The sequence below is a fragment of the Arvicola amphibius genome, chromosome 9 (assembly GCF_903992535.2).
Source record: "Arvicola amphibius chromosome 9, mArvAmp1.2, whole genome shotgun sequence".
Lineage (NCBI taxonomy): Eukaryota > Metazoa > Chordata > Mammalia > Rodentia > Cricetidae > Arvicola > Arvicola amphibius.
This window is the reverse complement of record NC_052055.2, coordinates 121,765,715-121,791,695: the sequence shown is the minus strand read 5'-3', so window position 1 is coordinate 121,791,695 and position 25,981 is coordinate 121,765,715. Positions and strand designations below refer to the sequence as shown.

The following is a 25,981-nucleotide window of genomic DNA, read 5'->3' as shown; positions in this document are numbered from 1 at the left end:
TAGGCTGCTGGGATGAGAGGGCCGCAGGAAAATGGCCTCTAATGGAAAGGGCTGTGGGCCACACCTAAGACGAGGGTCAGGCAGCAGACAGTGGGGCCCGAGGACAACCAGTGTGGTCACCAGGCTGCCCTGGACACCTGCTTTCCTCCCTTGGGGGAAAATCTGCTTCTGTCCACTCCCTTTCTCTAAGAGATGGGGACTAGGTGGGTGAGGACCGGCCTCCACCCTGACCGGTCTGCCACCAGGGGAAAGGTAGACAGCTCTCCAGCCCGGCGTCTCCCAGCAATAACCACCTCCTGGGGGTGGGTTGGCCAAGATGCCTAGCCACTTGGCACCAGGGACTCCCTGCCAACAGTCAGAATTAATTCCTCAGGGGCCTGTGGCTGGAGTGGGTTCCCAGGCCACGGCTCCCCAGTGGCTCTTTGCTCTGTCTGTGGCAGAGAGGCAGAGAGCAGCCTGTACCTAGACTGCTGGGGATCAGGTTTAATTTGTTTTGTGGTTTGGTTTTTTAATTCTATTTTGATAATTATTTTTTTCTTGCTCTGGGTGGCGGCGGCAAACGGGTGAATGAATATTTAATAAAAGTTGCAAGTTTCCACTTGGGTTCCTCCATCATTCCAGACTGCGCCCTGGTGGCTCGGCTCCCTGGGCCCCATCATTCCAGGCTGGGCCCTGGTGGCACGGCTCCCTGGGCTCCAGCTTCCCCTAGCACAGCTCTGTGCATGATGCTCCAATGGGCCCCCAGCCCCTTCCTGAGTGGACCCAGAACACCGAGAACTACCTGTGCCCTCTCCTGGGTACCTAGGAAGTTCATATTTACCCTTTGTTGTTTTGGGGTCTTTTATTAGTTTGTTTCTGAGACAGAGTTGTGCTTCATAGCCTGGGTGGTCCCAGACTTATCCCTGACTTTCAGACCTCCAAGCGAGGGACGATAGTGTGTGTCTCCACAGCCTGCTTCCATTTGCTCCGATGCTAGCTGGCCCTGTGGGAGTGAGAGGCTGGGCATGCTCCCCTGGGAGTGGGATGTCCCAGAATTAGCCTCAACCAGGCTTCACTGAAATCTGATGGCCTCCATGAGATGGGTTCATCCCAATCCGAGAGGCCTCTGCATCTAAGGAAGTGGAGGCCTTAGTGAAGAAGGCCTGCCCCTGTCTGCCCCTGCCTGCCCCTGCCAGGACCTCGAAGGTGAGCCCTGCTGTCACACATACAGACTCTGGTGTCTTCAAGGCCACTAGGTGCAGAGTGGCCAGTGTTCTGAGTTTCTTTAGAGCCTGAGTGCCAAGTCGCCCTGTCCTAGTGAGGGGCCTGCTTCTGCTCTTCCTCCAGGTGGGTTTCTTCTGCTTGGATAGAGCACCCATGAGATCCTGCTGGGAGCCCTAAAAAAAAAAAAAAAAAAAAAAAAAGTCCTGTCCCAAGCCTGCTGTGTCTTTGTGCCCAGTCTGTCGCCTGCACAGCCATGGGAGGTAGGGCCTTGGCATCTTACTTGGCATAGACTTGACTCCTGACCCTGTCTACCTCCAGGTCAGGGTGGCCTTGAACTACCGTTGGGAGCCTGGGAGAGTTCTGGGGCAAGAAAACTTGTAAAGCCTGTGCTAAAGGAGCCAGGCCAGGAAAAGGAGGGCTGAGCAACAAGCCAGCCCTGGAAACCAGACGGAGCAGGCAGGTGGAGCTCTTGTTCCGCTCTGCACCAGGGCCTCTCTGCGGTCTGCAGCCGTTTGCATTTCCTGAAACCGGATCTTGGTGTCAGAGCCGCCCCTGGGCCGGGGCGGGCGCCTCAGCCATGGCCCTGCGCAAGGAGCTGCTCAAGTCCATCTGGTACGCCTTCACCGCCCTGGACGTGGAGAAGAGCGGCAAGGTCTCCAAGTCCCAGCTCAAGGTGAGGGGCATCCTGGGGGCTCTGGGGAGGCTCACTCGCCACCCCGGTTCCCATCCGCCGGGAGTCGGACAGGGAAGCCTTTGCTACTCGGCAGGCACCTTGCCACCCAGCAGCCCTGGCCTTGGGTGGAGTGCTGGCCCAGGGGAGGTAACAGAGCCAACCTAGCTCAGTAGTTGCTTCCCAGAGGCCCCCAGGCACGTGTCACCGGTGCCGCTGTCCAGAACCATGTACTCTGACTGGACAGTAGAGATGGCACCGTGGGCTTCTGAGACTCGGTAACCTGCCCCCTTCTCAGGCTTCTTGTGGACTCCCCGGAGTCATGCTTGGGCACGTACCCTGCTCCTCCCTGTGGCTTCCTCGTGGCTTTGAAGAAAAACAGTTAGTTAGTGTTGCCAGTCACTTCCTTTGGAGCGGAGAGCCTCCTCCATTTGCAAAGCAAGCCGGCAGCACTGACACAGTAGCGTGGGCCAACTAAGGGGTCATGGCCAAAGTCTCCCCGGTGTTCCTACACAGCTCACCGTCCAGCTCCACCTCCCAGCACAGGCACACAACAGGTTGGGAAATTTGCCTTATGCCTTGAGACTTGAGGTTGAGAGTGGGGGTAAGCCAGGCCCAGGAAAACCCCATCAGTGACCACCCCTGTCGTCTTAAAACTATGCAGTTTTAAGTTCAGAGGAGACGAAGGAGCTCTCTTCCTGGGTAGGCGTCTTCTTCCTGGGGGGAGAAATTAAGGCCTCTGCTGCTCGAGTCCTGGCATGCTGGGGAAAGCGTCAGAGCAACTCAGCTCTCAGACCCTGCCTAGGGATCCACTCATTCTCCGTAAATAATACTCCATCTAGTGCCATGCACGAGGCTGTGGGGCCAAAGTGAGGCAAGGCTCGCGAGGCTCGGCTGTCTCCGCCCCACTTTCCCATCAAAAGAGCTGTGTATTTACAACCGCTTCTGTTGACCAAGACAGGGAGCCTGGGAGGCAAGCAGGACAGCATGGGCATGTCCCCCTCCACCTCGACCCTCATGTTGCTCAAGCTGGGTCCTGTGGACTCAGATGCACCACTTCGTTCTGTCCTGGTCTGTCCCTTAGCTGGATTTGTGGGCATCTAATGACTAATGGTCTACTTCCCCAGGAAGGAGAGTCCAAAGCCACCTCAGGTCCCCCAGGGAGGCAGGTTAATCCTTCCATCCTGGGTAAATCCAGTTCATATCGTCTGGTTGAGTTCTGCCATGAAAGGAAATTAGACCATCTGAGCAGCACTGATCCTGCCAAAACCGCCCCACACCCACCTTCATCGCACCCCCCTTTTGAGACAAGGTTTCTCTTTGTCACAACCCTATCTGTCCTGGAACTAGCTCTGTAGCCTCGGTTTCCATCTCTGCAAAATGGATCTAATCTAATCTTTCACAACATTCTGAAGAGCAATGTGCTGGACTTGCTTTTTTTTTTTGTTGTTTGTTTAGACAGGTTTTTTTTTTTTTTTTTTTGTGGCTTTGGAGCCTGTCCTGGAACTAGTTCTTTTTTTTTTTTTCCCAGACATCTTCAGATACTACTGGAACTAGTTCTTATAGACCAGGCTGGCCTCGAAACTCACAGAGATCCACCTGCCTCTGCCTCCTGAATGCTGGGGTTAAAGGCCTGAGCCACCATTTGGCCTACCCTATCTTTTTGGTACCCTGCCATATGACTTCTTTCTCTCAAGATAGTGCCTGTTCCATCTGTGACCTGTGACCCCTCTCCAGGCTCTCTGTGCCTTACACGCAGAGGTTACAGCCCTTGAGCAGCCCCCATTCTCTGGTGCTCTCAGCCAGGAAGCGCTCCCATCTAGAACACCTCTGTGTTCGCTTCTAACTGACCCCATTCCTACCCCCAACCCCACAGGCTGAGTGTTTCTGGGGAAGAGTCTGAGAGTGTGCACGCTTGAACTGTCACAGCTCAGATCGAGCCCACTTGCAAGGGACATCTCTGGCTATACAGGATTAACACCTGCCTGACAGGAAACTCGTTCATTCTCAAACTAACACTGAGACTCTTGGGCTGTGTGGAGGTGAGGCAGAAATGGCAGGGTCCCTGCCGAGGAGGAGAGGGTTTCTTCCAGGCCCACAGTGGTGGACGCTGGACCGAGAGGAAGCAGTGATGGTGCTGGAGGTGGGGCAGAGGCAGAGAAGTAATAGAGAAGTGGTCAGAAGGCAGAGGAAGAAGCAGAGGCAACAGATACACCAGAGAGGTACACTCTGTCTTCTGTAAACATGGGGATGAAGGAAGGTCCTGGGGTTAGCTGTTCATCCTAGTACGGTTCCTAGCCTCTGTGCCCTCTGTGGGGGCAGGTGGGAGGCTGCACCAGCCCAAGCCTCGCTCATAGAGGCTCATAGAGGGCTGCCTTGTCTAGCCTGGGTACATCCCGCTGACGCCAGAGGAGGAGGGAGGGCAGAGAAAAGCCCAAGGGGCTGGTGTGGCGGCACACACCTGTGACCCCAGCACTCAGGGTTGAAGCAGGACACCCCAGAAAGTCTCCAAAAAAAAAAGAAGAAGAAGAAGAAGCAAACAAGCCAAAGGAAGGAGAGTGGCTTTGTTTTATTGTCCCTAGAGAACTGAAGGCAGGTGGGGGAGGAAACATGATTTCTTCTATGAATCCTCTCTTATTTATCTGTATATTTAAATCTTATGCGTTTACTTCTGTGTCTGTACGTGTGTGGACCACAGTGCATGTGGAGGTCAGAGGTCAGAGGTCAGAGTTGGGTCCCCTTCCACCAGTTGAGTCCTAGGCATTGAGCTCAGGTTGTCAGGCCTGGGGCAAACACCTTTATCTGATGAGCCTTACCATAATATCTTACCTCAAATTCACAGAGGTCCTTCTGCCTCTGCCTCCTCCAAGTGCTGGGACTAACGGTGTGTGCTGCCATGCCTGGCTGTGCCTTAAAAGGATGACGTGGAACCCACACAGAGGTCACACCTGTGATCCTGGCACTCGCGGGGCTAACACAAGAGGATTGCTGAGAATCTGAGGTCAGCCTGGGCTACAATGTGAGTTCCTATCAAAAAAGCCAAACCAAACAAATAAAAAGGAAAATGAGTCAAAAAAAGAGTAGTCTGGCTGGGCGGTGGTGGCGCACGCCTTTAATCCTAGCTTTCGGGGAGGCAGAGGCAGGTGGATCTCTGTGAGTTCAAGGCCAGCCTGGTCTATAAAGTGAGTTCCAGACAAGGCTCCAAAGCTACACAGAGAAACCCTGTCTTGAAAAACAAACAAAGGAGTAGTCTGAGTGGGAGAGATGGCTCCGGCTTTGTGAGCTCATTGCCCGGTGCCTTTACGGTCTTCTACTGTGTGCGCGCGCCTCTGACCTCTGTCAAACAGGGGCCCAGGATCTGAAGGCTGGGGACTGCAGAGTCAGCCCTTCTGATTTCTTGTGGTCAGTGTAGACAGGACAGTCAACCTCTCCCTGGACCCAGGGTCCCCAGGGAGAAGAGGTTCCCCCCCCAACACCAACAGTGGGAACACAAAGAATCTTCCAGGCCCAGGCTGCCCACCCGAGTTCAGGGACTGAGCAGGTCAGTGGGGACTGTAAATGTCCTCTCTGGGGGAGTCCAGATGACAGCATATGGAAAATACAGACACCTAGACCCCACCCCTGGAAACTCTGAGTCAGTAGGTCAGGGCGGGGCAGGCCTTTCTGTTTCATCTACTCCAGTGGAGACCCAGAGGGACCTCCGAGCTAGACTTTGGGCAAGACACTTCCTCCTGTGCCTCCATTTCCTAACCTGTGAATGGAGAATAAGAGTCCTTACTTACCTCCGCAGTGAGCTCCCGCTCCTCACTGCCCCACCCCTGCCGCTTCCTCTCCTGCCTGATCACGCCCCTCACCCCACCCCAGGTGTAGGACCGTCTAGCAGTCTGAGGTTAGCTTCTCTGTGTGGAGGACCCTAAGTGTCTAGAACCCTGAGTACCACAGCATCCTGACAACTGACAGCCCAGCCCTGGACTCTGCAGATTCAGTCACCAAAAGGCACAGATGAGGACCCCTGCTGTGCTTGTGGCCGCAGGTGAAGGGAACAGGCCTGAAGATACAGCTCAGCTGAGAGCAATTGCCTAGTGTGCATGGGGCCCTGGGATAGGTCTTCAGCACTACCTAAACGGGGCATGAGAGAACGCACAGAATCTTGGCACTGTGCTGGGAGAAGCAGGAGGATCAGAAGATGAAGGTCATACAGAATGAGTGTAAGGTCAGCCCAGGATACCTGAGACCCTGTCTCAAAAAAACAAAACAAAATAAAATAGGAATGGGCTGGAGAGATAGCTTGGGTTGAGAGCACTGGCTGCTCTTGTAGAGGACCCACATGGTGGCTCACAATTCTCTGTAATTCGAGTTCGTAAACAGGCAAGATGGTGTTAACCTGGAATCCCAGCCCCAGGAAACTGAGGCAGAAGGATTGGAAGGCCAGCCCAGGGTGCAGAATGGGACCCTGTCTCAAATGCTTCCTCCAATTTCTTGTCATAAAGGCAATCTATGTTCCAGACTTACACAACACACACTGGCAGGTTGTTGGGTGGAGGCACCTGCTGCCAACCCTGATGGCCCCAGTTTGATTCCCGGCACCCACCTTTGGAAGGAGAGACCCAACTCCCCGTAAGTTGTTCTCTGTGCTCCACACAGGAGCTGTTAAAATAACAGAGAAGTAAAGAACGGGGCGCAGCACTCACCACTGTTGTTACCCTGCCCGGTTATTAAGTCTCTCCATGGAAGAGTCTTGTGCCTCCCTGTTTGTGTGTTTCTGGGTGTCACCCATTCCTTAAGGACAAGAACCACTAGGCCAAACCCTTTCCCCAGAGCTCAGCTGGATCCAAGTCGAATGTCTCTGAGACCTGTGAGGTGTGTACTCCACACACATGTAAATAAATAAATGGACCGGGTCCTGGCAACACACTTTAACCTCAGCAGAGGCAGAGGCAAGCCTGGGCTACACAGAGAAACCCTGTCTCCAAAACACATGCACACACATTCTCTCTCTCTCTCTCTCTCTCTCTCTCTCTCTCTCTCTCTCTCTGTCTGTCTCTCTGTCTCTCCTCTCTCTCTCTCTCTCTCTCTCTCTCTCTCTCTCTCTCTCTCTCTCTCTCTCTCTCTCTCTCTCTCTCTCTCTCTCTCTCTCTCCCCCCCCTCCCTCCCCCTTAGGGATGACTTAGCAGTTAAGAGCGCTAGCTGCTCTTTCCGAGGACTAGGGTTTGGTTCTTGGAACCTACACAGTGACTAACTGGAACTCCAGTTCCAGGGAATCTGGCGCCCCCTTCTGACCTCCTCGGGCACAGCATTCATGTCAGATGCACAGACACACATGCAGGCAATATTGTTTTTAAATCCTTTTATTTTAGATTTTCTTTTTTACTTTAAAAAGGGATTAAGACCTAGAGATGCCTAAGTTGTTACGAGCTCACACTGCTCTTGCAGAAGACCTGAGGTTGACTCCTAGCACCCACATCAGATGACTCACAGCCTGTAACTCCAGCTCCAGAGTATCGGATGTCCTCCTTTGGCCTCCGAGAGCACCCACACTTGTGATCACATACCCACACGTAGGCACGCGCACACACACACGCACACACACACACCACATAATTAAACATAAAATAGGTCTCCATTAAATGAAAAGAAAATATAAAACAAAAAATGCTGAGTTAAAGTTCACATCCAATTTAAAAGATTAAATTTTTAGTGGTGGTGGTGGTGTGTGTGTGTCTGTGTGTGTGTGTGTGTGTGTGTGTGTCTTCATGAGCATGGGTACCCTCGGAGGCCAGAAGATGTCAGACCTCCTGAATTACAGGCATTTGTGAGCTGCCTGATGCCGATGCTGCGAGCTGAGCTCAGGGCCTCTGGAGGGCAGCAAGCAAGTGCGCTCAACCACTGAGCTCTCTCTCTCCAGCCCACCTCCAATTTTAAGTTGATAGATTGGGGACACCACAAAGATGACTAGTGTAGCTAGTTATGGCAGCATGCACCTGGTTTCCCTGGATTCCGGAACTGGGCTGCAGAGATAGAAGGAACCTGAGTTCAAGGTTATCTTTGGTTGTGTGTGAGTTCAAGGCCAGCCTTGGCTACTTGAGGCGTAGATAGAAGACTAATTCACACCCTGGTGATAAGGTTTTGTTTTTGTTTTTGTGGGTTGCTTGTTTGTTTTTTTGTTTTTGAGACAGGGTTTCTCTGTGTAACAGTCCTAACTATCCTAGGACTTGCTCTGTAGACCAGGCTGGCCTGGAACTCACAGAGATCCGCCTGCCTCTGCATCCCAAGTGTTGGGATTAAAGGCGAGCACCACCGCCTAGCTGGTGGTAGGTTATTAAAGCCCCCATTTCCCCAGTTTCCTCAATATTTGCTCTTACCATCTTTCTCATCTTTGACAAATAGATTCAAAAGCCACCCTTTCCACCTGGATAGGAGCTCACACTCACCATGTGCAGACCTGAGCCTGGCTCTCCACCTCTGTTACCTTACGCGCCGCGCGGCCCATAGCAGCGGTATCCCATTTTATTGAAAACAAAGCCAAGGTTCTGATCCAATTGTAAAAGGGTTTATCCAGGACCCTACAAGCAGGAAGTGCAAGCACCTGGCTCCCCATGCTCCTGCTCTCATGGAAAGTAGCCCTTTGTCTGGGCTTTGCAGTATCTCCTAGGGAGGATCCTTGAGAAGAGACATGGCAGAGGAGACCAAGACAGATGCTCGGGCAGACCCGGCCACTTTAGATAGTCCGTGGGTGTCCTGCACTGTCGCTGGACTTTCAAATGCCAGACCTTGAGCAATGGCACCTTAGACTGGACCACGGTTCATTAGTCAGATGTCAGTGACTTGGAGAAACCCGTGGTGTAAGGGAGAATGATACTGACTAGCTCTCTCAGCCAGACTTCCAGAAGTGAGGCCGGGAGAGTGGCTCACTGGTGGAATGCCTCACATCTGCAAAGTCCTAGGACATCCCTAGCATAGTGAAACACACGCGCGCACACATGCACCTGCACACACAAATACACGAACACATCAATATTTTATTTATTCGGTCTCATGTAGCCCAGGCTAGCCTCCAACTCCTGATCCTCCTACCTCTACTTAATTGCTAGGGTTACATGTATGCGCACCATGTTCTTGGTACATTTAAATTCTTCTTCTATAATTAAAAAAGCAATTTTGGGCTGAAAAGATGACCCAGTGGGTAAAGGTATTTATTGACAAGCCTGAAAACATCTCCCACATGGTAGAAGGAAGGAACTGGATCCTTAAAGTTGCCCTCTGACCTTCACATGGACACCATGGCTTAAGGACTGCCCTGGCCACACTTAATGGGTAAATGTAATACATTTTAAATCACTTTATGCAGTGGCTGGTACACAGGGAGTGGCAGGCATATAGCAGTGGCTTACCCCGCCCTCTGAGACAGGGTCTCACTGTGTGTCTATGGCTGACCTGAAGCTCTCTATGTAGACTAGGATGGCCCGGAACTCACAGAGATTCACCTGCCTCTGCCTCCTGAATGTAGGGATCAAGGTTCTGCCGAATTATGCTCCACCCAATAAGTGGTTATTTTTAAACCTTCACACTGCCTGTGATTAAGCAGTGTAACAATTTCTCCAAAGCAACCTTCCCCCTCTCTTCATTTTACCAACTCTTCTTGTTTAAACTTCAGCTCCTTTGTTTTAGCATCATAAATCTGGTCAGCATGCCCGCCCCACGTGTACCATCCTGGCCCATGGCTGCCATCGCTCTTATTTCTCACTTTCTCACGAGCCATCTTTGAACCTTCCCTAGCTCCCTCTCTTGCTCATTAGGCCCTCCCCAGATCGGACTCACCAGGGTGCCAATGGCAGCCTGCATACTGAGTCTGTGATTAGAAGAGATCAAGTCAAGGGTTTTGCCCTGGAACGGCCTCCTGGCTCCCTGCTGATAGCCTAGCATTTGTGGGAAGCCCCTGGGCTTTGGAATCTTGCCACACAAGCTTGGAATCCCAAGTTCCCATTCACTCCCTTACTGAGCAGCCAGGAGCTTCTGAGTCCTAGTTTATAGAAAGAAGCCTCCAAGTCGTCATTAAATAATAGGAGAGGGTGCCGTTTCCTGGGTTTGAATCCCAGCTCTGCCGATGAGTAGGACCTGAAGATTTCTTCATCTGTCGCCTGGGGACATGGAGCATTGCTATGGGGGTGCTATGAATGATGGGGAGTGCGGAATGTGCTCCTGTGTGTCGGATCGGATGGTGCCCAAAGAGAACTTAGCCAGAGCAGGGCGGGGATGAACGGACAGGCCAATGGGATCAGTTCTTTGGTCAAGGCCTGATGGGTGCATGAAAGCAAACTGCCGCTCTGTCCAAGGTGCTGTCCCACAACCTGTACACGGTCCTGCACATCCCCCATGACCCCGTGGCCCTGGAGGAGCACTTCCGGGATGACGACGATGGCCCCGTGTCCAGTCAAGGCTACATGCCCTACCTCAACAAGTACATCCTCGACAAGGTGGGGAGCGCCCCTCCCCTAGGACCCCAGCACCTAGCTTTCTACTCCGGCTCTCCAGTCCCACTTCTGTCCACGCTGCCATCCTCGCTCCTCCATCTCCACTCCCCTCCTCAGTCACCTGCCCCCCATTGCCCGTCCTCTGTCTTAGCTTCCGCACCGCCCCCCCCCCCCCCCCGCCAATCCTCCAACCTGCACCCCGCTCATCTCATCTGTCACCCTCTGTGCAGATTCTCCTCGGCTGTCCTGTCCCCTAGGGTTCCCCTCCTTTCTCCCTTGGCCAAGGAACTAGCTTTACTGTTGCCAGGGAAATTGGGGAGGAAGTGGAGACGTTGGTGAAGTGCCTGAGCCAGCTTGAGCTCAGTCTTGGGCTTGGCAGGCATGGGGGGCGGGGTTTACGGATGGAGCGGGATGGGGCCTGAGGCCGCTGGCTAACTTGCAGGCTTCATGACAGGTGGAGGAGGGGGCTTTCGTTAAAGAGCACTTTGATGAGCTGTGCTGGACACTGACGGCCAAGAAGAACTATCGAGCAGATAGCAATGGAAACAGCCTGCTCTCCAATCAGGATGCCTTCCGCCTCTGGTGCCTCTTCAACTTCCTGTCTGAGGACAAGTACCCACTGATCATGGTTCCCGATGAGGTGAGGGTGACGTCAGATCCAGAGATTGAGTCACTCAGGCCAAGCCCCCGGTAAAGCCGGGAAGGAAAGCAGGTTGTCCATGCGCCTTCCCAATCCCCTTTCTCCATGCGGGTCAGCCCCACCTGACTGCCTCTGGATAGCGAGAACTATCAACATCGCGCCGCCTCAGCCGCCACCAAACTACATTCTCATCAGGGTTCTCTAAGGAGGAAAGTGAGCCACAAACGTCTACGTTCTGCGTCAGTACAAATGCCCCGCACACTGATGAGAGCATTCAGATGGAACAGCGGGATTCTTAGGTGCAGTGTAATCTAGGAAGGTGCTTTGTTAAGGGAAGTGGGTGGGGGTGTTCTCTCAGACAGAAAGTAACTCTGGTTATGCAAAGTGGACAGCCAAGTCCGGCCTTGGCCTCAGAGGGTTTCTTTTATTTTAACTGGTGACTCCAAAGATGTAGGGCATGCTGGGGGAAGAGGCTTGGAGTCTGGACCCTTTCTTCTTAGTTCTGGGGGATCGCTGAGAGCTGAACTAAGGCCTTCTACTAAACCGCCACTGGAGGCCCAGAGTAAGATCCCTAAAGAGTCTTTCAAGACGGCTTGGAGCCAGTGTGGACTCTAACCAGGTCCCTGCCAGTTGGGGCAAGGCAGCCCCTCAGAGAGTAGGAAGGTTCTCTCTGCTGTGAGAGCAAACTGCAGCAGGATGTACCCCAACCACCACTTCCTGTGCCTCTGCCTTAGGTTTCCTGTCCCTGCCCTGCTTACCCCCAGCCCTAGTTCCATTGCTCTCCCCCAAGGGAAGGACCTCAAGGGCTGGGGACTGGCTTCAGGATCAGAAACCCAAGTGCTGGCTGCCTCCCACTTGCCCTGTGACTTGAAGGAAGTCGCTTTCCACCTTGGCCCTTCCTTCCTTGTTTGTCGTAGGCGAAGTTGAGAGTGTTGAGTAGGAGGGTTTTTTTGGTTTGGTTTTTTTTTTTTTTTTTTTTTTTTTTTTGGTTTTGGTTTTGGTTTTTTGAGACAGGTTTCTTTGTGCAGCTCCCTCTAGCTGTCCTGGAAGTCGCTCTGTAGATCAGGCTGGCCTCAAACTTACAGATTTTTCTGTCTCTGCCTCTCAAGTGCTGGCGTGGCACCACCGTGCTGCACATGACCCTACTTTTATTTTATGGCAGAAAGGAGGTGGACTTAGCACGGGAAGAGGGAGGCTGACTTAGGTGTGCCTAGGGTCCTAGGTCTCCCCTGTTTCCACCTGTATGTGGCCTTCCCATGCCCTTGTCCTTGGTCCAGGCTCCTCTGGAGGTGCTGCTGACGTCACCTGGCCTCCCTCCCCCTTCCAGGTCGAGTATCTGCTAAAGAAGCTCCTGGGCAGCTTGAGTCTGGAGATAGGCTTGGGCGAGCTGGAAGAGCTGCTGGCCCAGGAAGCTCAAGCAGTTCAGACCTCTGGGGGTCTCAGCGTCTGGCAGTTTTTAGAGCTCTTCAACTCTGGCCGCTGCCTGCGGGGTGTGGGTCGGGACTCCCTCAGCATGGCCATCCAAGAAGTCTACCAGGAACTCATCCAAGATGTCCTGAAACAGGTCAGCCTGAGAGCATTGTTTAGAGAGGGTGATGGAGACCTAGAGGACCATCGGGAGGGGGTGATGGAGACCTAGAGGACCATCTGGAGGGGATGGTAGAGACCTAGAGGACCATCTGGAGGGGATGGTAGAGACCTAGAGGACCATCGGGAAGGGATGGTAGAGACCTAGAGGACCATCGGGAGGGGATGGTAGAGACCTAGAGGACCATCGGGAGGGGATGGTAGAGACCTAGAGGACCATCGGGAGGGGATGGTAGAGACCTAGAGGACCATTGGGAGGGGATGGTAGAGACCTAGAGGACCATTGGGAGGGGATGGTAGAGACCTAGAGGACCATCGGGAGGGGGTGATGGAGACCTAGAGGACCATCGGGAGGGAGTGATGGACACCTAGGAGGCCTCTCTTACTTGCCTCTCTCTGCAGGGCTATCTGTGGAAGCGAGGGCACCTGAGGAGGAACTGGGCAGAGCGCTGGTTCCAGCTGCAGCCCAGCTGCCTCTGCTACTTTGGGAGTGAAGAATGCAAGGAGAAAAGAGGCACCATTCCACTGGATGCTCACTGCTGTGTGGAGGTGAGGGCGCAGTGTGTGGACAAGGGGTCGGGAGCAAGGGTGGAGGAAAGAGAAACCTCACTGGGATGGTTCCACTTAGATTAAGTTGGTACAGCTCAGACACACCTGGCTGCCTTGAAGCCATTCTCGTCCACGTCAGCATTTCTTTTCCTTTTGTAGTGTGAGTGGTCAAACCCGGCGTCTCGAGCATGACGGGCAGGTGTTCCACCATACCAGCCCGGTATCAGCCCCATAAAACCACCGACCAGACGCGGAAGTCATTGGTGGATTATTAAACCCCGATAGAGATGACTCATATCTACTCTCTATGGCAAACCTTCCAGTTTCTTTTTTCCCTTTGAGACAGGGCTTCTTGTAGTCTAGCATGGCCTTGAACTTATTTACACAGTCAACACTGACCTTGAATTCCTAGTCCTCTTGCTTCTTCTACTTCTCAAATACTAGGATCATGTGTTGTACGTGTTCTCATGGGAACATGTGCACATTTGTTTGTAGGTGTGCATGCACATATATATGGAAACCAAAGTTTAAACTAGGGTGTCATTCTCTAAGAGCTATGCACTTTGTTGTTTGTTTGTGTGGTGTGTGCATATTGCACACACATGTGCATGTGCACACGGAGGCTAGAAGTCATCCTTTGATGTCCTTTCTCCAGGAGTCATTTACCTGAGTTTTTGAGATGCAGTCCTGTAGTGTGCTTTCTCGGGGCCACCAATCAGCTTCCAAATGAAGATATGGACTTATGAATGCTCGGGCTTGTCCTTGTCCCACCAGCTCTTATAATTTAAGTCAACCTGTTCCTTTTCATCTGTGTTTTGCCTTGGGGCGCTTTATCTTTCTTTCATTCTGAACAGCCTACTGTGTCTGGCTGGCAGCTGCCTGGCTGGTTAGCCCCAGGCATCTCCCTCTCTTCTCTAGTTCTCTCCTCTCAAGCCTAGATTCTTCCTCCTACTTATCCCTGCCTGCCATCCCGCCTATCCCCCTACTGCCTAGCTATTGGCCATTTAGCTTTTAAACCAATCAGGTGCCTTAGGCAGGCAAAGTAACACCTCTTAATGTCATTAAGCAAATGCAGCATAAACAAATATAACACATCTTTACATCGTTAAACAAATGCAGCGTAAGCAAATGTAACACATATTTACATAGTTAAGTAATACTCTGCAACATAAGCAAATGTAACACATCTTTACATCGTTAAAGTGATATTCCACCCCAGAGTCCCTCACACTGAAACCTGGGGTGCACTGGTTCAGGGAGACTGGTGGACCAGAGAAACCCAGGGTCTCCCCTCCCTCTGCCTCCTGGCACTGGGATTCTGACATGCATCATCACGCCTGGCTTTCAACCCCATGCTTGGTTAGGACTCAGGAACTCAGGCTTAAACAGCCAGCACTTCGTTGAACTACCTCCCAGCTCTCCCAACCTCATTTTGTTTGCTTTTTGTTAAGACCACATCTTAATGGTTCAGATCTGCCATCTAGGGCAGCTTGGTAGCCATTGAGTTCTGCTCTCTGCCTGTCTCCACCCCCTCAGTGCTGGTAGAAGAGCTCGTCCGGTCATACCCAGCTTTGGTGACATCACACCCAGCTTCCTACATGGGTGCTAGGGATCGAATGGAAGCCTTTTACAGTTGGGAATGTCATGCAGCTTGTCTCGATCATATCTACCCCCCCAACTTCACATCACTTTTTCTTTCTTTTTTTTCCAGGGCAGGGTGATTGGGTGTTTTGTTTGTTTGTTTGCTTTTGAGATGGAGTTTCTCTGTCTTTGGATCCTGTCCTGGAACTCGCTTTGTAGACCAGGCTGGCCTCGAACTCACAGAGATCCGCTTGTCTCTGCCTCCCGAGTGCTGGGATTAAAAGCGTGCGCCACCACTGCCTGGCTCATATCACTCTTTTCTTTATTTTTTTTTTTATTTTATTTCATTTTTTGTAAAACACAAGAGTCCACTCTGCTTTATTTACAACACGCTGGCTGTCTGTACAAGCAGCCAGCCAATATTATTCAAAACGAGGCTAGTGATAATTGACGCCTTTTGTTTTCCTCCCCCACTCCACCAGGTATGGTACTCTGCCTTTGAGCAACCACCATGCTCAAACATGGGGAGTCCAAAATTAAAAATACGGCAGGTATGGAAGAAAGTAAATGGGAGGGAGAGAGAGGAAGGAAGCCATGAGGGGAGTGTTATATTCACACTACAGTTTATAGACAACTGTTACAGCCCCGTTTGAGCCCGGCCCTGAACGTGAAAAGGGTGGCTGGTTCACCCAACAGATTTTGTCTACAGACCCAGCCTCCCCTGACCCAACTGTAATGGGTCTAATTCCGGCCTTGAAGAGGCTGAAGACTCTGAGGCTCAGTTCCCAAGTGATGTCAAAGTTCCAGCCTCAAAGAGTGATGTCAGGGTTCTCCCGATTCGGGAAGACCCCTGAACCGCTGGGCCTCTGGACGAAGTTCCGTGCATTTCTGACAACAAAAAGAGTCAGGAACATTGGTCCTCTTAATCTTAGCACAGGAGAGCTGGATCCATGTCCCACACAGGCTGCAGTCAATCGCGGGCCGCCCAGCAAAGGGCTTTCTGCAGTAACATGTGCTCAGATCATGTGATCAGATCCCACAAGTCACCGCTTCTCACCCGGTTCCACCATGATGTCCTCATCCCTGACCTGCATCTCACCTTCACTGGAGCTGGCATCTCCATCTTGGCTTGTTTCTGCCCACCTACTTGCCTTCACTGTCAGTAGGGGGAGCACCTTCAGGGTGCCCTGTAACAGGGGTCTGGGGGCTTCAGGGGGTGTTGGAGCACAAGGACTGGGACTTCACCACTGCTCTCTTCTCTTCTTCATCCTCCTCCTCCTCTTCTTCCTCTTCCTCCTCAGAGTCTGTATCACTGGGAGGTGCCCTACAAGGGCCAAAAGATGGAAATCTATCCCCACGATCTGCCCATTTCAACTTCTGCTTCTTGCTCCTCTTGTTGTTCCCCATCCCCAGGAGCCGGTCGAGGCCTCTGAAGCACCCCAAAGCCAGCCCCACCTTCTGGTCTGAACTTTCTGTTCTTTTGGTCCTTCTTTCGAGGCTGAGAAAGGTCCCCCTGGGAAAGTGGCACTGGGGTGAGAGCAGCAGGGGACCGGGAGGTTTGCGTCAGGGATGTGGGAGACAGCAGAAATGACACTTTGGTCCTTCCAGATCAAACAGAGTCCTTGAGCTTCATCTTCTCAAGCAGAGTGGCGCTGTCAGGGGCCTCTTTGCTAGGAGGGATGTAACCTGTACAAGCCAAGACAAAACTGCAGAATTTGTTGAAATCCTCAATTATTCTCTGCTGTTTCTCTGGTGGCTGAGGCTCTGGCTTAAGAGTCGGAGGTGGATCTTCGGGACTGGGCTCCGCCATGGCTTCCAGCATCGCCCCCTCCTCTCCACCCGGTCCGGCAACCCCTTCCTCTAAGCCAGGACTCCCGGCGCTGCCTTGGGTGCTCCGTGTTCCTACTGCCTTGCTCCACTGAAGTGTCTGCTTTGGCGTGGTTGAGACCCCAGTCCGCTACCGCCACCCCTTCTACCACTGCCTCCCACACTCTCTTTCTTAATCTTTCAAGATGATTTGTGCTGCCCAAATATTCCTGGATTTTGGAGAGCGGTTGACTTACCAAGGGCTACACTCTCAGAGAAAATTGATGCTTCCTTTCCCAGCAAACAGTTGCCGGTGGGATAGTGTGCCCACCTCCCCCATCCCTGCTGGGATGGGGTTTAGCTTGGGCTTGCAACAGGTTTTGTCCATGGTGTCGAAACTGCTCTGAGTTCAGCTGCCCTGCCATGTCCAGAAGATAATGTGTCCCTTCTAGCCATCAGCTGCCTCAGGCTCTCACACTCTCTTCCAAAATAATCCCTGAACCTTGGGAGGGAGTTCACAGTATGCCCACTCCCTTTAGGTCTGGGCATTGTGCAATCTCTTACGTGGTTGGCTATGCATCACTGTGTTTACCACCACCTACCGTGCACAGAAGTGTCTCAACTGAGGGATGAGAGATGCGCTGGTCTAGGGGACCAGTGATGCATCATTGGGAGGTAGTGTAACACCCTGCCCTTCGGTGGCATAAATTGTAGTGGCTTCTCCTCTAGGGCCTATGACCTGTCTAGCCATAGGTAGCTAAATAATGGTGTCAGTATGGATTTCTGAAGCATGATTAATAAAAACTCAGAGACAAAAACTGGGGTTCAACCTGAAGGTCAGAAAAGTAAAACAGCTAACCATTGGCTTTTACCTCTACCTCAGTCTGAAATGGTGATCCTGCCTCCAGGAATCTTCAGAATGAGACTGTGTCTGGAAGCTGTCTCCTCCAATTTTATAATCCTCCCTAGGGCTGAGATTAAGGGCGTGTGCCACTACTGCCTGGTTTCTATGACAAGCTGGTGTGGCTGCTGGAATTAATTTAAAGGTGTATGTTATTGTTGCCTGGTCTGTAAATCAGTGTGACTGTTTTGCTTTTCTGGTCCTCAGGCAAGCTTTATTTATTAAGATACAAATGAAATTCCACTACAGGTTTCATCCTGTGAAGTGGGACTCTGATCTAATCAGAAAGTGGTTGGTTGCTCCCATGATGGTCATGACGCTATTGCGTCATGTAAAGACAGTGGGCGTGTCTTTCAGGCCAGTCATTATTGTAGCCTGTAGCATGATTGAGGATGACTCTTCTCCACTCTCATGAACCTTCCAGCACTGTGGAAGCCAGCCAGTAGAGAGAAAGCATCTAAGTTCACACCAGTTTGGTTTTTGCCATGTTCTGAGACTCAAGCCTTCAGCAACAGGGCCTCGCTGTCAGGCTCTGAAGTACAATTCCAATAGCCTGTGATGTTTGGGGATCTATGGGACCTCAGGGGCCAACAACTCCAAAAGTGACTCACACCTGGCACTGGGTTTCTCAATATTTATTTTTCTGTTTAATTTTATGTGTTTGTGTACCTGAGTGTGTCTGTGCACCATACGTATTCAGGAACCTGGGAGGTAAGAAGAGTCAGGGCTACTGGAACTAGAGTTAAGACAGCTGTGAGCACAGCCTGGTCTACAGGAGCTAGCTCCAGGACAGGCTCTAGAAACTACAGGGAAACCCTGTCTCGAAAAAAAAAAAAAAAAAAAAAAAAGACAGCTGTGAGCTGCCATGTGAGTGCTGGGGACCAAAGCCAGATCCTCTGCATGAGCAGCCAGCAAGCACTCCTAACTGCTGAACCACCGCTGCAGCCCCGGGCATGGGACATATTTCTACTGGATATGTATTCATTTCTCTTTGGTCCATACTTATATAGGAGGAGAACTGCTGGAACATATGCTAATTCTAACTTTTGAGGAAATGCCAATTTTTTTCAACAGTTGTATCATCTGCTACACACATCAATGGGATCTAAGTTTTACAGTTTCTCTATATCTTTGTTTATTACATTTTTATATAATCTCTATATCTTTGTTTTTACATTACACTAAAGATTTGTTAAGGGCTTCCAGCATTCAGGAGATTGAGGCAGGGAAGACAGGAGGTAGAGGTCAACCTGGGCTATGTATCAAAACCTTGTCTCAAGAAAAAATAGTCAGTTACCTAAGACTTTATACATTTGTTTTGTTTTGTTTTTGTTTTTTTGTGGGTTTTTTTTTGTTTTTTTCTTTTTGGTTTTTTGAGACAAGGTTTCTTTGTAGCTTTGGAGCCTATCCTGGAACTAGCTCTTGTAGACCAGACCAGCCTCGAATTCACAAAGATCCACCTGTCTCTGCCTCTCAGGGCTGGGATTAAAAGTGAGCACCACCCGCCTGGCTGGCTGTATACACTTTTGTTACATAAGTAAACAGGTGTTGAACAAGCCTCCAGACATCTCAGAACCAGTTTCTTTCTCTGCGAAGTGATGCCTGACAGGAATATATGACCACAGATAAATGTTGTATAGAAGACACCAGTGCAGGGTGGTTAAGAACACTGACTGCTCTTCCGGAGGACCCAGGTTCAATTCCCAGCATCCCCATGACAGTTTGTAACTGTAATAACTCTAGTTCCAGGGGATCTAAAACCTTCATACAGACATACATGCAGAAAACACCAATGCACATAAAATAAAGATACATAAGTCATCAAAAATTTAAAACAAACAAATCCCCACCAGTGCAGGGCTGGGTATGTTGTGGTGCACATCTTTAATCCCAGCCCTTGGGAAAGAGAGGAGCTACGTGAGTTCAAGGCCAGCTCAAGGCCAGCCTGGTCTACGTAGTGAATTACAGAACCATTAAGACTATACTGTGAGACCCTGTCTCAAAAAACAAAAAAGAAAGAAAACACTACTGTAAACTGGGTAGTGGTGGCACACATCTTTAATCCAAGCACTCGGGAAGCAGAGGCAGGCAGATGTCTGTGAGTTCGAGGCCAGCCTGGTCTACAAGAGCTAGTTCCAGGACAGGCTCCAAAACTACACAGAGAATCCCTGTTTCGAAAACCCAAAAAGAAAAAAAAAAAAAACAACCCCCCCAAAAAAAAACCAAAACCAAAACAACAACAACAAAAAAAAAACCCACCACTACTGTAGACAATTGTTATTTTCCACAGAACATAAGTTTAGTGGAGGCAAAAACCCCGGACACACCCCTGTACCATTATTCTCCCCAAACCCTTGAAGAACAGATGACGTTTGAGAGACTAGCTGGAAAGCAGCAGTTGCAGGCGGTGAGGACTCAGGCACATGTTTAAGCATATACTATATGCTAAACCTTGTGGAGAGATACCAAGATGAAAATGGCGCCAGCTAGCCTTCAGAGAACAAAAACGAGAACTGTGGGCACAAAGGCACCCCATAACTAACCACCCACCACCCCAGAGACCATGCATACTCCAGTAAGGGTGGGGGAAGGTCCCAGAGAAGAAGTCAGTGGATGTGGGTGTGTGTGTCTAGAGCTGGGTTACTTCTAAGGCAGATATGGTCCCCATCTCAGTGAAGTCATCTGACCTGGGGCTATCCACCCCTTTCCTAGGTGCTTCAGGACCGCGAAGGAAAGCGCTGCATGTTTTGTGTGAAGACGGCTAGCCGCACCTACGAGATGAGCGCCTCAGACACGCGCCAGCGCCAGGAGTGGACGGCCGGTGAGTGCAGGTCTGGGTCTAGCTGGGCCTCGGTCACTTCATCCGAGCGACCCTTGGAGGCCCTTGGCCGTGGTGGCCTAGGCCCCGGCTGACCCGCTCGGTCCCATAGCCATCCAGACCGCGATCCGGCTGCAGGCGGAGGGGAAGACGTCGCTGCATAAGGACCTGAAGCAGAAACGACGGGAGCAGCGGGAGCAGCGGGAGCGGCGCCGGGCAGCCAAGGAGGAGGAGCTGCTGCGACTGCAGCAGCTGCAGGAGGAGAAGGAGAGGAAGCTGCAGGAGCTAGAGCTTCTGCAGGAGGCGCAACGGCAGGCCGAGCGGCTGCTGCAGGAGGAGGAGGAGCGCCGCCGCAGCCAGCACCGGGAGCTGCAGCAGGCTCTGGAGGGCCAGCTGCGGGAGGCGGAGCAGGTGAGACTGTCCAGAGGGCGGGGCTTGGACAGGGGGCGGAGCCTCTGAGAGGGAGTCGAGTGGGGCAGGATCACGACAGAAGAGTGACAGGAAGAGGACCAGGGCTGGGCCTATGTACAGGACAGGGCGTCTGAAAGATGCTATGGGAGGGGCCTAGAGAGGGTGGAACCAGTAGGCTGGTAGACGAAAGGAGAGTAGAAGTTGAATGATGCTGTAGGCGGGGCCTGGACAAAGGGTGGATCCCGTGGGGTGGAGTATGTTGTGGGTGTGGCCTAATGAGTGGTGGGGAGGGGCCGTAATAGTGGGTAGAGCCTAGGGCAAACCCCTGGTAGAGATGGGACCTAGCTCAGAAATCTTTTCTGGGGTCAGGACTTGGGTCGAAAAAGCTGCTTAAGACCTGGTGATTGTAAATGGTTTGGAATGAAGTCAGTCTAGACTTGAACCACATTTTAACAAAACCAGTTTGGGGACTATATAGGCTGGGATTAATAGGAAGGACACACACACACACACACACACACACACACGAAGGCCGAGTAGACATGCAGAAACAATTGAATTTATAATTTGAGAAAACTCGGTTCTAGGCCATCGAGCTGGTTCAGCGGGTAAAGTCGCTTCCCGCACAAACCTAGCATCCTGAATTCTATTCCTGGAACCCCCTAAAGATAGGCAAAGGAAACCGGCTCCACAAAGCTGTCCTCTGACCGCCACAGGCATGTTGTGGCATGCGTGCCCATTACGCCTCCACGGTAAGAGCTGTAGGAACCCAGCGCGTGCTAAGTCTCCCTGTATCAGCAACTAGAACTCTGTTCCTCGAGCTAGGCTGAGGATTCGCTGAAGAAATACTTGTAAGAAGTTCACTGAAGCCAGGCAGGGTGCCCCAAGCCTCTAACCTCAGCGCTGGAGAGGTGGAGACAGGGAGCTCAGGAGTTCAAGGTCATTCTTGCTACCTAGAGAGTCTGAGGCCAGCCTGGACCTCCTGAGACCCTGTCTCAAAGAACCAAGAGGGGCTGGAGTGATGGCCCTGCGGTTAAAAGCCCTGGCTACTTTTTCAGAGGACCCAGCTTGGGCTTCCAGCACCCACATGGCAGCTCAAAACCAGCCAGCGGATCCCACACCCTCTTCTGGCCTCTGTGGGCACTGTCCACACGTAGTGCACAGACAGCTATGCAGCTAAAACACCCATGCATATGAATAAAAACTTTTAAGTAATAAAAAAATTCAATACCTTTTGGTTGTCTTAATAACTGCAGTCCTTGACACCCACCATAATATTATAATTGTTATGGTAGGAGTTAGGAAGGGATTACTATAATTTAATATGTTGTTTTATTGTAATATAACATATTATGAGGTTTAATTACATATAATTATAATTGGTGTTGTTTTGTGAGGTGCTGGCTAGCAAACACAGGGCCGTGGGCATACTAGGCAAGCCCTCTGCCTCTGAGCCACAGCCCCAGCAAACGCCTAATTATTATTTCTAAGGCCAGTGGAAGGAAAGAATAATTTGAGGCATCAGGCTCTTGGACAGGTCAAATCAAGGAAACCCCAGCTAAAGATTCTCCAATACAAACAGCCAGGCAGAGCCCGGGAGAGGCAGTAGCCTGTCTGTCTCCTCCAGTGTCCCACTGACCGGCTCTGCGCTCCCACAGGCCAGGGCATCTATGCAGGCTGAGATGGAGCTGAAGAAGGAAGAGGCGGCCCGGCAGCGGCAACGTATCGCCGAACTGGAGGAGATGCAGGAGCGGCTGCAGGAAGCCCTGCAACTGGAGGTGAAAGCTAGGCGGGATGAGGAGGCCGTGCGCCTCGCCCAGACTAGGTAACCGCACGAGGACGGGGTCCCTTTCCCGCCAGCGCCTGAGCGCCCCCCTCCACGCCCTGCTCTGAGAGGTTCCTATGCGCTCCTGCAGACTCCTGGAGGAGGAGGAAGAGAAGCTGAAGCAGCTGATGCATCTGAAGGAAGAGCAGGAGCGCTACATCGAGCGAGCGCAGCAGGAGAAGGAGGAGATGCAGCAGGAGATGGCGCTGCAGAGCCGTTCCCTGCAGCAAGCCCAGCAGCAGCTGGAGGAGGTGCGGTTGAACCGGCAGAGGGCGGACGAGGACGTGGAGGTGAGACACCCACCGGAACCGGGAGAAACTAGGGGAGCCAGTGTGTCATTGCGCCTGCCCCAGAGCCAAGCTACCTTGCTTTACACTCGCATTATTACCAGCTGGCTGTGTTACCGCCTACAGATTGCTTAACCTCTCTGAGTCTGAAGCTCTGGGAAAGGAAACAGATAACTCCTGTTACCACAATGAAACAAGCTAATACATGGTATTTAGTATGTAAATACAGAACGCACCTGTGGCTGTATTTGCCAAAAGTATAATTAACCTGAGCAGAATTTCCCCTCCTCTTCTAAGCCCTAGGTTTGTACACACTCCTTGGAGCTTGAATCCCTGTAGATAAGGGTTCTAGTTTTTTTTTTTTTAAGCTTTTAAAAATTTTTATTTCCTTTTATATGTGTGGTTGCTTTGTCTGCATGTATGTCTGTGTACCGTGGGCAGGCAGCACCCACCGTGTCCAGAAAGTGGTAGTGTTGGACCCCCTGGGACTGGAGTTACAGACACTTGTGAGCTACCCTGTGCGTGTCCCACCCTGGTCCTCTAAGAGACATCTCTCCAGCCCAAAGATGTCTTTTAGGATCTGGGGATGCGGCTCAGTTTGTAGAGGACTTGCCTGGCTTGCACAAAGCCCCCGTTCACTCCCCAGCACTGTTTGTATCAGGCACCGAGGCTGTAATCTCAGCACTCAAGAGTTGGACAAGGGCTAAGAGCACCTGGCTACTCTTCCAGAGGACCCAGGTTCAATTCCCAGCACCCACATGGCAGCTCACAGCTGTCCAGTTCCAGGGGATCCGACACCCTCACTCCAATGCACATAAAATAAAGCTAGATAAAATCTTAGAAGCAAGCAAACAAACAAAAGAGTTGAACGGGGAGGGATCAGAAGTTCACGGTCATCACCTCCTGCATAGTGAGTCTGAACACACAAGACCCTGTCTCATAAAAGGAAATTAAATAAATACATTTTTAAAAAGCTTTTGCTGGGTTTTAGTGCTAGGCCTTTAGATCCTAGCACTCAGGAGATAGAGGCAAGTGGATCTCTGTTGAGTTCTAGGCCAGCCTGGTCTACAGAGAGTTCAGGCTGGCCAGAGCTACATAGTGAGAACGCATGCTGCTCTTCCAGAGGACCCAAGTTCAATTCCCAGCACCCACATCAGCGGGCTCCCAGCCAACTGTGGCGGCAGCTCCAGTGAATTCCAACTCCTGTGGCCTCCGTGGGCACCCGCACTCCTGTGTACATTTATACCCAAACACAATATAATAATTTTTTTTTAAGACAGGGTTTCTCTGTGTAGCTTTGGATCCTGTCCCGAAACTCACTCTGTAGACCAGGCTGACCTCAAACTCACAGAGATCTGCTTACCTCTGCCTCCTGAGTGCTGAGATTTAAAGGCATATGCCACCACCACCTGGTGATATACATGATTTAAAATAACAAATATATAAATCTTAAAAGCGTTTTTATTTAATTTTTTCTGGCTGACACAGTCATTGCAAAAGCAATGCAGACTGAACAGTTGGCCCGGCGGTTAAGAACACTTGTTGGTCTTACAGAGGACCCAGGTTTAGTCGCTAGCACCCTGGGTCACAGCCACCTACAACAGCACAAAAATGGACAACACAGGAAGGGTGGGCCTGTCCACTCCCTGCTTAGGGCTCTGAATTCTGGCACAGAGACTCCCCCATGAGGTCCGAGAGAATTTGCTATACAATGGTTTGGTATTCAGTGTATGTCCCTGGGTTTGTCTGCGTTAGCTTCTGCTCAGGAAGTTAGATAAAGCAGGAAATGCGCTTAGCGTGTCTTAGCAGCTTGGTAAAGGAAAGTGATGACTGCTGAACCTTTAGGAGGACGCGAGTCCCCTGAAAATGGAGGCAGACTCTGACTTTTCGTGAACATGCATGGGCTTTGTTTTTTAAAGATTTATTTCTTTATGTGATGTGTATGCGCATAGCCTGCACGCTAGTGTCCTTGGAGACTTGAAGAAGGACTGGAGTTCATGGACCTAGAGTTACAGATGAGCTGCCGCCTGGGTTCTGGGAAGCAAACCTGGTCCTCTGTGTGAGCAGTGAGTGCTCTTACCACTGAGCCGTCTCTCTGGCTCCCTTCACCCACCGTTTTTGATACAGGATCTCACATCTCTAATTTGTTATAGAGCCCAGGCCATGACCTCCCCCTTCCTCTACATCCCAAGTACATATTCCAAGCATGCACCACCATGGCTGGCCCTACATGAGTTTCCCAGGGAGATGATGAGGTGCTGTAGTCAGATTCTCAGGGGCTGTGACCCTGACCTGCCACTGTGGATGGCTGTTCTGACCCTTTCCCACTACCTGCTCCACAGGCCGCCCAGAGGAAGTTGCGCCAGGCTAGCACCAACGTGAAACACTGGAATGTCCAGATGAACAGGCTCATGCGTCCCATTGAGCCAGGAGGTGAGCCTTCCCTTCTTGGGGTGGAGAAGGGAAGCTTCCAGTTCTCCCGGGCCACAAAGGTGGAAGAGGTCAAAGGTCTCCCCTCTCCCCCTTGCTTCTCCCATCCCAACTTTCTTTCTACCCCCTTCTCTCTCTGCCAGATAAGCGTCCAACCACCAGCAGCTCCTTCACTGGCTTCCAGCCCCCTCCCCTCGCTCGCCAGGACTCCTCTCTAAAGCGGCTGACCCGCTGGGGTTCCCAAGGCAACAGAACCCTTTCAGCCAACAGCAGTGAACAGAAGTCCCTCAATGGTGGGGACGAGACTCCCATCCTGGCTTCTACCTCTCAGGAAGATAAACTGGACCCGGCACCAGAAAACTAGCCTCTGATGACCCTTGTTCTCCTGATGCTGTGTCTACCAGGACCTGGCTACAGTGGGCTGTGGGTGACTCCAGCCTCTGCGTACGGTCCTGGAGCTACAGGCCCTGGTCTGCTGACAAGAAGTCAGTCCAAGATAGGGTGTGATTGCCATTCTCGCCAGGCCCAGACCACAGAGGCTGTCTGGGGTGTCAATGCTCAAGAATATGGTTCTGTGGTTCAGCCTCAAGGACCCTGTGACCAGGGCTGGGAAAGAAACTAGGCAATTAAGAGAAAGGTCATCTGTCCCCAAAGGTCATCTGCCCTCTCCCCTCCAGACTACCACCAAGTCATGGAGGCATACTTCCAAATAAAACTGCTCCCACCTGCCCCCCTGCTCCTGCCCCTCCCTCCCTCTTTCCGTCCCTCCCTCAAGTTCAAGGTCCCAGAGGCAGCAGGTGTG

General features: G+C 51.6%; 1 protein-coding gene and 1 pseudogene across 1 annotated transcript; one reads left to right on the top strand and one right to left on the bottom strand.

The window, feature by feature from the left end:
• The first annotated feature begins 1,649 nt into the window (after nucleotides 1-1,649).
• On the top strand, nucleotides 1,650-25,908 carry Def6 (DEF6 guanine nucleotide exchange factor). Its single transcript, XM_038343464.1, has 11 exons — nucleotides 1,650-1,876; nucleotides 10,207-10,347; nucleotides 10,799-10,984; nucleotides 12,312-12,548; nucleotides 12,974-13,120; nucleotides 20,121-20,229; nucleotides 20,339-20,637; nucleotides 22,296-22,462; nucleotides 22,554-22,752; nucleotides 25,092-25,182; nucleotides 25,323-25,908. The coding sequence occupies exons 1-11, from the start codon at nucleotides 1,781-1,783 to the stop codon at nucleotides 25,541-25,543; spliced, it is 1,893 nt and encodes a 630-aa protein (XP_038199392.1). The 5' UTR covers nucleotides 1,650-1,780; the 3' UTR covers nucleotides 25,544-25,908.
• LOC119823446 lies at nucleotides 15,524-16,523 on the bottom strand (annotated as a pseudogene).
• Nucleotides 25,909-25,981: the final 73 nt, after the last annotated feature.